The sequence below is a fragment of the Ammospiza caudacuta genome, chromosome 4, assembly GCF_027887145.1.
Source record: "Ammospiza caudacuta isolate bAmmCau1 chromosome 4, bAmmCau1.pri, whole genome shotgun sequence".
Lineage (NCBI taxonomy): Eukaryota > Metazoa > Chordata > Aves > Passeriformes > Passerellidae > Ammospiza > Ammospiza caudacuta.
The window spans coordinates 14,063,302-14,075,855 of record NC_080596.1 but is presented as its reverse complement, the minus strand read 5'-3'; the positions used below and the strand labels follow the sequence as shown (position 1 = coordinate 14,075,855).

Sequence of the window (12,554 nt, the reverse complement as noted above, 5' to 3'; positions counted from 1 at the left end):
TTAATTATGATATGCCTCTCTTCTGCAGGACAAAATGAGCCTTTTTAAGGTCATGCCAGAGAGATAGTGTCCCTGTTCGTGATGGTAGCAGAAGTTAATTTATTCTGCTCTGCTGGGAAGATCTTGCTTTATGCATCTTTGCATAATGCAGTTATTTCTGTGCATTGGAGTAGCATGTTGCCAGCCTTTCATGATCATGGATTTGCAAATGTTCACCATCTATCTAGACCCACACAACAAACTGAAGTGTTTTTGAATAACCTTGTTGTGTAACACATTTACTTCCAACATTTCAGGGAGAGGTATGATTTTCTCAGGGAACAGTAGGAATTGAAAAATTAAATTGCCTTTCAGAAATGTAGCAGATTCTAGACTACTGTGGTTAACAACATAAAGACCTGTGTGGTCTTTTGTGATTGAATGGTTCAATTTTTCCACTGCTTAGACATCCAAACATCCTGACCTTAATCTTAAGCTTTTATGAAGAAGAGGTAATTGTGGAACATCTGACTGGATCCTATAGGAGTTTTCAGAGTGAAACTGACTATTTTTTCCTGCTTTTTTTCTGCTGATTGAGCTTGAAATTGTCATCAGTGCTGCTTCACTCCTATGTTTATTGTTGGACAATGTCCTGGTTTAGAGCAAATTTTGGAGGAGACCTCTGCGCTTCTTCTCTCTCCCCCTTCTGCCCTTGGAACCAGTCTTAAAGGTGCAAAACTTATTTCTGGGCTAAACAAACAAATGGGGATGCAAACATCATAAAGTCACCCCAGGACAGACAACAAGGCACAAGACATACTGCAAGCTTGTCTTCAGAATTACTGCAGGAGGAGAGCAGTTAGAGCACTTGCATTGCAGGGAAGGATACTGTGGTGTGGAACTGCTGGCAGAGCACAAGTTTCACATGGGATTTTTAGAATGTACATCTTTTAGAAAGATTTTACAGAGAAAATCACAGTTCTTGGAAGCTGTTGCTTTTTGTGCTGCTGTTTGTAGTGTCAAGGAGCAGGAGGGATATTTAGGGCATTTGATTTTGATAAAAAACTGATATGAAGTATTGCAAAAAATGTTTCCTCAACAGATCTGAGCTGTTGAGCTGCCACAAGTGCCTGGCAGCCAAGGGAGTTTTGCCGTGACTGTGTACACTGCTCCAAGAGAGCAGCAGTGAGGGAAGGGCAAATCTCAGTAGTGTCCGATGATATGTGACCATTTCCATTTCCATATGTGTCTGTTCAGGATGGGGAAAGGGAAATCAGGGGAAGGAGAGGAAAGAACAGAAGGAAGTCTGCATTTGGTAATACTGAATAGGACTGTATCTTTCTCTGAAACCACTTATTTAAAAACTCTTTTCAATTGATAACTGTATTCTGCTTTTACATTGATTTTGAGCAGTGGAATGACTGCTTCCATGCTAAAAGGTGAAGAAATTGGATCCAGAGCCAGTGCACTGTGGAGTAAAGCTGTTAAACCTATAATTTTAACTCCTTGCAGAAAACCTGTCTATAAGATAATTCAGAGATACAGCCTTCTAATTCAGACTGCTTATAAAGGTGACCAAATTTATATTTATCTTTTTTTTTAATAAGTGCAGCTGGAACAATCTGGCTACTCAGGGCACAGTTAAAGCAGTATACCTTGCATATTTCACATTTTGTCAAACAGAGTTTAGACTTTGAATTTGAAATGGCACATGATTTTGGACCTGGTATTGAAGATTGTTTAACCAAGGCATATGTCTTACGAGGTCTGATTTTTGAGACTTTATTCTCAATTTTGTATTTCAATTTGTTGTGCTTAAGTAAATTTTCATTTGGAAGTAAGTCCTCTTGCTTTAAGTCTTATTGGAATATATTCTTTGGTTGGTTTTAGAGAAGTGGTGCATTATTGCTGAGATCTGCCCCCAAAATAAACGTATTCCCAGTGAAATTGTCTTGCAAAGCCTAACTCTGCTCCTGAGGTAAAGAGCAGCTGCATTTGGTTCATGCATCTGTCTGTCAACTGCAGCTCTTTTTTTCTCAGAAGGAAGCAGGTATTTCTTCAAATGACTGATGTTCTTCTGCCAGAAGAATTGATTGTTGGCAAAGATAATGGTTTAGAGGTGAAAGGAGACCTGGAAAAGACATATGAGATAATGGCTCTGATGACTCTGACAGTGTTCTTTTCAAATGAATATTAACATTTTTTCCAGGGACATGTATCGAATTGTGCCCAGTGAATGCCTTGCTGCTATTGCTTCTACACTTTGTTCAGTACAGGCCTGTTTAACACAGGAAGTCAGTAATAAAGAATACATTACTTACGATTTTCTTTTTTGGATGAATGGAGCATTATCAGCTACTTTGAGAATCCACAAATTTCATTTCATTCTGCTTTTACTATTACTAAATGTGTGTAGCCCCAGAGTTCTGCTTACCTCTGTGCCCTTATCAGTGGTGAAAGGTATCTGGTATCCTGAAGCAGATGAGGATTATCATATAGACAAAATGATGGATTTGGGACATTCAGCATCTAGTTAACATGGAGGATAGCAGTAGATTTTTTATTTGAAATGAAACTTTTAGGGCAATCCTATTAGAGTGGCATGAGCTGAGTGCAGTTAGAAGAAAGCAGACCTGTTCTCCTGTCCATCTTGCTGCAAGAGAGGTTTGTGATCTGAGAAATTCCTACTCTGTCAGTCTGTAAAATGATTTCAGACAATATCAAATTACACTTTCATTTATTTGGTTGTTCTTTGTTCTTTTTTGTGACTTGATATTGCAGTATTGCAGGTATTTTACTTTTTTACCCTATCTTGTAGTAGATCTTTGCATAGTTAATTTAATTTAGTTTTAGTTAAATTTTGTTTAGTTATAAAATAAGTGTCTTAACCAAAATGCTTTTTCACTGGTTTCATGGAGGCTAGCAGGGTTTTCATACTGCATTTTAGGTGAGAAATAACAAGCAAAACCTTTGTTTGCTGTCACCGCAAAGATTTTGAGACGGTAAAAAGGTGAATTTTACACAGTAACAAAGTTTATTATGCATGCAGTTCACAGCCTGCAATCTGTAGGCTTGGAAACAGATAACAGGTTCTGAGTTGCTTGCAGAGACTATAGAGTAGTTCTGTGTTTCATAAAGTGGTAAAAAAGCTGCTGGGCATTTGCATTTAAATTTGTCATGAATCGCTGCAAGATACAGAGTATCTTCTTGAAAGGTTATTTTCATGGGAGTGTTTTTCCGCTTTTTAAAGCTCTCTATTATTCTCTTCCTTTTTTTGATAGTGCACTGGGAGAGATACTTCTAGTTATTTAGCTGCACTGTTAGATCTTGACAGATGGATGTGTTTCCATTATATCATACCCTTTGAAAATTATACTCCATTTTTCCTGTTTATACAGCCTTGTATTGAGAAGAATTATATTCAGTTATACTTAACATTGATGTAAAGGCACAAAAAGTGAGGAGGAAATGTTTGTATCCAACTTTCCCCCCCACCCCCCCTTCATAGAATTCTTCATTTGACATCTTTATTTTACATTAGTTCTTGGTACTGGGTCATGTTGAGTTATTCTTCTTCTGACAATGACAGATGGAAATTTCCTTAAAGCTGTAAGATTCTTAAATTGTTTGGTAACAATTTATGTCAAGTTACCTCTTTCTTGTACTGTAATACTGTTTCTTTTCTTGCACGAGATTGGTCTTCGTCAAAATTCACAAAAGCTTGATCACTATTTAAAGTATGGTTCTGGGGATCCTATATTGTTTGTTAGCCATGCACATAAATAACCTGTGTTGTTAAAAGACAGGAAACACCTGTGGTAAATTATTTTTCCTTTGGAGTGTTTGCCTGTTTTGTCATTTGGTTTTGTTGAATTGCAGTGCAGAAGAATTGATAGGTAAATTTGTATGCCGAAAAATTCTTCTTACTGCTCTTCTTACTAAGGACAGGGACAGGTGCAGTCTTTTAATTACAAGAGTGTTTTATTTTATATTGCTGCTGCTTTTTCAGATGAATGCACTGGACACACTTGGTCAGACAGCATTGCACAGGGCTGCCTTAGCAGGGCACTTGCAAACCTGCCGGTTGTTGCTGAGTTACGGCTCTGATCCCTCCATCATCTCTTTGCAAGGCTTCACAGCAGCACAGATGGGAAATGAAGCAGTGCAACAGATCTTAAGTGGTGGGTAAAAGTAAAGGCTTGTGTATTTGAACTTCAGCTTCTCCCTTTACAGCTTTGGATCTTGTTTCTTTCTCAGAGCATGAGACTTGAAGTAGTTTTCTCATCTCTCCCCTCTGCCATCACATGCACACAACTACAGTATGTATTGTGTGACACTTCTCAGAAAATAAGTAAATAGCTCTGCTCAGTTCAGTGATTTTGTGCAAATGGAGAAGAAGATAACCATCTTGTAGATCTAGGATATGCTGGCTGCACAAGAAGGTTGTAGCAAAGCACATGTAGGGAGTTTTGGGATTTTTTTGGTAGCAAGTTCCAAGGCAACTGGAATATTGCTGAGCATGTAAGAAACCTTTTTCCCTGCATCAGCCAACCTGTTAGGTACTCCCTACTTCAGCAGGCACAAACAGAGTGTAACTGGCAGAAAAACACCGATAGTTGCTAAACAGTTTGAACTTTTACTTCAAATCTCTTGCTTGTCCAGTAGAGAAAGATTTTATTGTGAAAGTGCTCTAGATAGTGCTTAGGTAACAATTCGTCTATATCTTCTATTGAAATGATGAATAGATGTTTGAAAAGGGTGGCACTATTTTACATATAAGTGCTTAAGGGTTTGCATCCTCTTACCCACGTTACCTCTGAATTTTTGCAAGTACAGAGAAAAATAATTGCATCAATAGCGAATAAAGAGCAAGTAACTCACCTTACAGTGAGATGTGCAGGTAGTCAAACAAAGGCAGATAGCCAGATAGATGAGAAGACATGCAGCTAGAAACTCAATTTCCTCCAGTGTTTTCAGCAATATTGCCTTAAAACAGGACAAAACAAGAAAAAAGCATTTTACAGCAGTGCAAAGGACTGTTTCGAAGTGTACCCACTCCTGAGATGTAGCTGGTTACCTGGATAGTGTTATCTGTTAAAATGTGTACATGAATGTATTTATGTGGATTGAGAGAGAAGAATTTTGGCAGAATCATGTCAGCTTTAGAGTCAAAATCTGACTGATTTGCTCTAAAACTAAAGCTCCTTATTCAGACATGTTGGCAATATGAACTTGAACATCACAACCCCAGCTGCATTTTCAAAAGTAACAACAGACCAACTTCACCCCCCAGCTGTGGAAAATATGTTGAGCACAAGTTAATACCACTTATGTATCCTAAGTAATCTTAAAGCATCTTTTCCCCGTGTAGAAAGTACGCCGGTGCGCACATCCGACGTGGATTATCGGTTGTTAGAAGCATCCAAAGCTGGAGACTTGGAAACTGTGAAGGTAGGTTTGCACAGTTCATGGGAATTTTCTACTTGGCATTGCTGTGCAAGGCTTGTGGGAACAGTGCCCAATGGATGGTAAATCATAAAAAATGGGAAATCATGGATATTTCTTTTTTTTTTCTTGTAGGAAGTAGTACATTAAGATGTACTGAGGTGTGTTTTTCTTGGGTTTCTGCTTTTGTTCTGCCAGTCCTTCCCAAATTCATGTCTTTGATGGACTCAGATGTAGCCATAATTCTTTGAAGCAGACTCTGTGATTCTCAGAATCACAGCTGAGTAGAAACAAGCCCTCAGGTGCATGATTCAATCAGATGGCAAGCAAATACTGTTAACAGGTATCGACTCAATATTTTAAACCATCCTTAATCTGAAGGAGTGGGTCAGGCCATGGAATCCCACCATCACAGGAAGATTTGATCTTGTTTTTGATGCTTGGTCGGTGGACAAAACAGCCTGCAAATGGACTCTTGTGCATACTTTCCCACCTTGAACTTCAGCATGATATACATTAATATTCAAATAGCAGCAATTTTGTGTACCAGCAGCTCCTTTGACTGCCAAGCTTAATATTTCTGGTTTTCTGAAGGCATTATAGACCAGAAATGGTGATATATCTGGAGAAAGTTACATGGCCTTGAACCTGGTACTTAGTGATGTAGAGGTTCACCCTTTCTTATACATTAGGAACATCTTCACACTGCTTCCATCATTTAAGTCTTATTTGTTATAGAAGTACATTCAGCTGTAAATTTAGAAATGGTATTTTTCAAACTTTGCATAAGTGGAAAGAAATTTTCTGATACTTCAAAAAATTTGTGTAATATAAATGGATCAGATTTTGTGTTGGGGTCTTTGGAGGTGGTAGTTTAGTTATTTGCTTTTGTGTTTGTTTCATGTTTTGTTGTTGCTGTTTGGTTTTGGGGAGTTCTTTATTTGTTAGTTTTAGTTCTGTACTAGATTTTGTGGTTTTTTGTCTCCCCAGCAACTTTGCAGCCCTCAGAATGTGAATTGCAGAGATCTGGAAGGCCGTCATTCAACACCACTGCACTTTGCTGCAGGATATAACCGGGTGTCAGTGGTGGAGTATCTCCTGCACCATGGAGCAGATGTGCATGCCAAAGATAAAGGGTACATTTCATTCCTTGATATGTTCTGCTGTTCTCTATTGGTGTGAGACTTATATCCTTTATATATTCATTTTGATTCAGATTTCAGTGACCATGGTGTTTTTATCTTGAAAATTTTTCTCTTTCCTCCTTGTTGAGCATTGTTCTTGTGCCCTAGGGAGGTTTATAGACCATTACAGCATACTTTGCTTTCTGGAAAAGCCAATATCAAGTATATAACCTGGCACTGTGATACGTGATGCTTCTCTTCCCCTTTTTGCCCATTTTGGAGACTTTGTTTTGCTTAAAAGCAGCCTTTAACTTGTTTTAGGTGATCTAAAATTAGTTTTGAATAAAATGAGATAAATACCAGGGTTATCTCTGGGCATTTTTCTAATTATGTTAGCTTTTATTATTAAGTTAATTATTTTTACAGTTAATATTCAGTTAAATTATATAAAACATTTACTTTTTTTTTTGCATTAGTTGTGCAGCAGCATGGTTATGTTCACTCTTTTACTCCATATATTAGTTCAGGGTGGGGGATAATAAATTTCCAATACTGAATTTTCAGGCTTACCCTGGAAGAAGTGTTTGGGTATCTTTCTGTATCTATCAGATGTGCAGTACGTACTAATAACTGCACTTCAAACAGATTAGTGTTATGTCTTTCTTGAAATTTATACTCAAATATCCAAACTTAGAACAACTTTCAGCAATTTAGTTTTTGTCTGTTATTAACAGCATTGAAGTTGCATATGGAAGCTGTAACATTGGGACTTGCTAAATATTTAAAAGTCTTGTGGATGAGAACTGAAGGAGGATAATTAAGTTTTAATTGATTTTTAATAGAAAAATAAAACCATGAAAACTGGAAAGACTGAAAGATAACAATAATGTCTGGTGAAAGTGAGAGTTTTATCTACTGATTGCATATAGGACTTTATTTTCTAGCTATTAATGCTTTATCTTTGATTAGTGGCTTGGTACCCCTGCACAATGCCTGTTCCTATGGACACTACGAAGTGGCTGAACTCCTAGTGAGGCACGGTGCTTCTGTCAACGTGGCAGACCTGTGGAAATTCACTCCTCTACATGAAGCAGCAGCAAAAGGAAAATATGAAATCTGCAAATTGCTTTTAAAAGTACGTGCCGGAGATCTCAGATGTGTCTTTAAATGCATACATATTTATTTTTTCTGAAGATTAACGCAAAGTTAATTGCATTCAGTGAATTCTTTGTTGTATCTTTGAATCAGTTTTTATCTTGCAATGGTCATATGGTTTCTTGTGTAATATCGTTGACTTGAAAAGAATCATCTGTACAAGTACTGTTTCCAGAATGTGTATTAATACTGTTAGCCAAGTAGGACAAGACTCTGAAACTGGAAAAACCAGCTGAATTCATGTGAGGATGGCAACTCCCTACCTTGTCCTATCCGTCCCTTTCTGAAATAGTTACTGCATTTAAGTAAATTCCGTTAATACTTATGCAAGAGAGTGTTACAGAGCAATAGCGGAAGGTGGGTCCTAAATGCTGTTTGGTATGAGAGGAATTCAGAACTGTTATGTTAATGTATAATTTATCAAGCTCCTGGAGGAAATGCATGTTAATATACTGTGGCATAAATATTCATTATACTTAAAGGAAGAACCTGTTAAAAGCATGAGGTAATGCAAAGATATTTCCAGTGAGAAACATGAGTTTGAGGAACTTCTTAACATAAGGTCAGATCCTGCCCTGAGAGGATGAAAGGGGCTGCTAGAGTCGAACTTTTTGCCAATCACATTTCCTCTTTCAGCCTTGCCTACTTATGTCCCTCTGAAGCACAACATTTAAGATAGGAGAAAGTCAGAATATGGATGTCTTAAGATACACATGGTCTACCCCAGCCGCTTTTCATTTGCTGCTACAAAGCCCCACTATTTCCCTCCTATATCATTAATTATTTCACTTGATCACCAAAAAAGCAGTCAGAGAGAGAAGAATGATAGTTTGAAGCACATCTACAGCAGAAACCAGGGGATATTAAGAGATGGCTGTGAAGTAGGCATGGTGGTGGCCTGGAAGTAACACCCTGACAGAGATGTTAGCCCAAGCTATAGGAACACCTGTAATCTCTCAAGCACAGTGTTGCATTATAGATACTGGAGATCTCTGGCCTTTTCTGGTCATTCCACAGGGAATTTACCCATATTTTGTCTTCAGAGGATCTTGAATGGATGTCCAACAGGAAATAGAAAAGTGCTGAAATTTATTTTTTTTAAATCACTCTTTCACAAGATAAGAGCTAAATATGCCCTTAAGGTGACACAGATGTAAAGTCTCTGGGTGTCTGTGGATATGTGGTCACACTGCAGTTTACTCAGTGTTTCTCCTGCTGTGCCTCTTATGCCAGCTGGCGGTGTTGTCAGTTCTGCTGAGTTGTGGATGTTGAGCTTGACCCCTCCTGACTTGTGCTCCTTCTCTCCTGATCTGCTTGAAGAAGGAAACAAAAATAAACAGGCATTTTGGAGACAGTGTCTTTTTAAATCACCTTTCTTTGAAATGACCACCTTCATTTATTTCTATGCCTTGGAAGGGGTCACAGAAGACACTGTCTCTTCGTTCAGATATTTATTTTGGAACTATTTAAATAGTTCCAATTTTGATGAGTTTTAAATTAAGGGATTTTAGGTCATATCTTAGAGAAGTTATTGCAGTCTAGAAATCTTCTCACAAAGAATGCTCTCTTCCTAAAAGAACCACAGCTGTGGAAACTGCTTCTATGTAATCAATACTCTGTCCTTTCTGTCCCTTGCTCTTCATCCTTTGCACCATGAGCACAGTTGTACTGCTTCCAAATACAAAGCAGTTAATTCTCTCTGTTCTCCCATTCCCAGTCCAGTGGGAAATGGCAGGGTAGACTTGCTGGCAGGGACTGTGTTTGACTGTTCTGAAGAGGTCAGCCAGAGAACTCTAGCACCAGCAGCTGCCTCTGCTTTATCTATCTTTGTTTTGTCCCACTGCTGCTGAGAGTGAATAGGAAAGGAGCTGTCCTCCCACAAACCTGAATGTGGACATGACTCACACCATATGCTCTGCATACTTCTGTGTTCCCCTTCTCATCCCCTGATGCTCCAGTACCGTGTTCTTATCGCTGCCTGATCTACATGTTTTACCAGCACAGATACACTCCAGCAGATATCCAACCCCACTTGTCCACCAAATTTTTTTTCACTTCTTCCAAAGACCTGTGCACTGCTTAAGATGGTGATGTTGTCTATTGGAAAGTGTAGAGAAGAGTATTTTGCTGGTTCCCTTCTGAAACAAGTGCCTTTTGATATCAGGGTGACATTTAGTAAAACTCAGAGCCTGGCTTTGCTAGCTCAGAAGCTTGTGCTCAGGAAATACCTCTGCCAGCCATTTGCTTCCTGCCAGTTTTCAGGAGAAGGGGAGGACTGGCAGCAAGACCCTTGCAGCTGGCTTTCTTTTCACGCTGCTGTGGCAGTAAGAAACAGCTACATGCAGGAAATGCTCCTCAACATACTTCAGTTGCAAGTAGAGCAGGGACAGCTCTTGCAGGGGGCTGCCATTCTTGCCTGTTGAATTGAGATTCACACAGCTGTGTTTCAGACTAATGCTTTTAGGCCTCAGACTTGTGAATTTATTTTCTTGTGCCTACTAATCTGTACAATTATTGCTACATTATGGTAGGTCTGCAAAATCCAATTTAATTTGGCACAGTAGTGACACACGTGCACTGCTGTGTGCATGACTGTGACGCTAACATTCCACTTGCTCTTTGCAGCATGGAGCTGATCCAACAAAAAAGAATCGAGATGGGAACACTCCTTTAGATTTGGTGAAAGAAGGGGACACAGATATCCAGGATTTACTGCGAGGAGATGCTGCCCTGCTAGATGCTGCCAAGAAGGGGTGCCTGGCACGAGTGCAGAAGCTCTGTACTCAAGAAAATATCAATTGCAGAGACACCCAGGGAAGAAATTCAACGCCATTGCATCTTGCAGGTGGGTAACGTGCCAAGTTTTCAAGGCTTGCATGTTTGTGGTAGGTCTACTGATGTAATTTGCTAAAATCAGGATTGGAATAGGAAGAGTTTCAGAGAGTTGTCCTGTACAAAGAGTTAACTAGGGCATCTATTACAGGAGGTAATACAATTGCTAGGGAAGAGGAACTTGTGCAGTTGAAAAATTGCCTTAGCTTCTCTGTTGAATATTTTTCTTTAGTTTAGCTCTCCTAATACCTAATTTCTTTTCCTGTGCTTTTTCTACAGCTGGTTACAACAATTTGGAAGTAGCTGAATACCTTCTTGAGCATGGTGCTGATGTTAATGCCCAAGACAAAGGAGGATTAATTCCCCTACACAATGCAGCATCCTATGGGGTAGGTGCAGGCAGTCTTGCCATGAGTAAAACAGCAAGGGACTCCTTGAAGTCATATCCAAAGCCAGATATTTTGCAGCTGTTTTTCTGTGAACACAGTTCAGGTTTTGGTGAAGTATTTGTCAGGCTAGGTTGCTGTTGTGAGTCCTATCTGCAGTCCTACACATTAAATAGGACACAGATTCAGGTGTGCTGTAGCAGTTAAATGCTGCAGTTCAGAAAGATCACTACAATGTAGCTTTTATGCAGGCAAACAGATGCACAGGATTGAACAGTTTGGGGTGATATTCAAAACAGAAAAGACCTCAAGTTGTGTCTGAAGGACTTAGATGGAAGGAAGAGAAAAATACCAGGGGGTTGTGTGCAGATGATGGCAGGCAAGTGAGGTGTGTTACTGCTGGTGTTTGGTGTGAATCTATTGCTAGAGTTGAAGGACTACTGTGTTTGTAATATGGTTGTTCTCCAGGGCAAGCCATCTGCTGCAGGGGGTGCAGTGACAGATTCAAGCCATTTCAGATGAGGCAGGCCCTCTTTCCTCCCTATAGGAGTAAGCATCTGTGTCCCAGTTGCACAGATGCCTAATAGATTGCTTATGAGCAGTTGTTAGATGGGGATTGGGTGAGAAAGAAGTCTCTTGTAAATAGTTGTACAGAGACAGTGCTTGAGAAGCTTCTAGCACTGTGCTTACAGTCAGAGGAGGATCTGAAACTGATGAGGTACTGGGTTTGATGGTCACAATATGCTTTGTTACTTACCTGGCCCTGGCACTTGTACAGCAAAATCTGGGACAGGTGACCCTAACAGAACCATGATTGCTTTTGTTTGAGAGCAAATGAAATAAAAAGTGCAGTGTTCACTTTGTTTTTAAAAAGAGCATCAATGAAATTCAGTCTACACCATTTGTATTGGTTCTTTACATCACTCTGGGATCCCAGTGTCCCAAAGAGCAAAAGGCCCCAAATCCTGATGAAAGATTAGAAAGCAGCACAGAATTCTTTTATGTTACAGGGTCTTAATACCAAGTAATATTGTTTATCAGCATCTGCCTTTAAGCATTCATTCCCAAGATGTTTCTAAGATCTAGAGATAAATTCTGTTGGAAAGACTGTGTTCTTTTCTTTGGCATGAGAAAACAAAACACACATTTTACACAAACCCAAACCATTTTTTATTGACATAGAGAAATGTCAGATTGGTTTTAGTGGATTATCATTTCTAAAAGTCATAATGTCAATCTAACCTGGTTGCCCTGCTTCCTCTAGGAAACGTTAAAAAGGCAGTGTTTGGTGCTTTTCCATCAGCTTATTTAGTTAAGAGTTGCTTCATACCTTTCCTGGCATCCCACACTTCTCTGTGAGCTGTCATCAGCCTGTTCAGATCTCTGTGATGGGAGGTAGGGAGGAGAGGAGTAATGGTTTCACAAGTTCATAGCTGGCAAGATTCACAAGCTCTGCCTTTTCCTCACAAAATTTCTTCAGTTCTCCCACCCAGTACTTCATGCTGTGTGTCCCTCAATAGGGCTTTCTGTGACAGAAAAATCACAGGAACAGCAATTGCTTTAAAAGTTTGGCAGAGAGGAAAAATAAACTTGGCAGTATTTTCAAACCACACTTGTTCAGAGACCAAGCTGT

At 39.3% G+C, this 12,554-nt stretch overlaps 1 protein-coding gene across 1 annotated transcript in view; it reads left to right on the top strand.

Moving 5' to 3' along the window:
* Positions 1-12,554, top strand: part of TNKS (tankyrase) — a 128,057-nt gene that overhangs the window by 97,456 nt on the left and 18,047 nt on the right. Inside the window, exons 12-17 of the mRNA XM_058804266.1 lie at positions 3,989-4,160; positions 5,351-5,430; positions 6,415-6,560; positions 7,518-7,683; positions 10,329-10,548; positions 10,815-10,924. Coding sequence (XP_058660249.1) covers positions 3,989-4,160; positions 5,351-5,430; positions 6,415-6,560; positions 7,518-7,683; positions 10,329-10,548; positions 10,815-10,924 — 894 coding nt within the window. The remainder of the gene's footprint in view (positions 1-3,988; positions 4,161-5,350; positions 5,431-6,414; positions 6,561-7,517; positions 7,684-10,328; positions 10,549-10,814; positions 10,925-12,554) is intronic.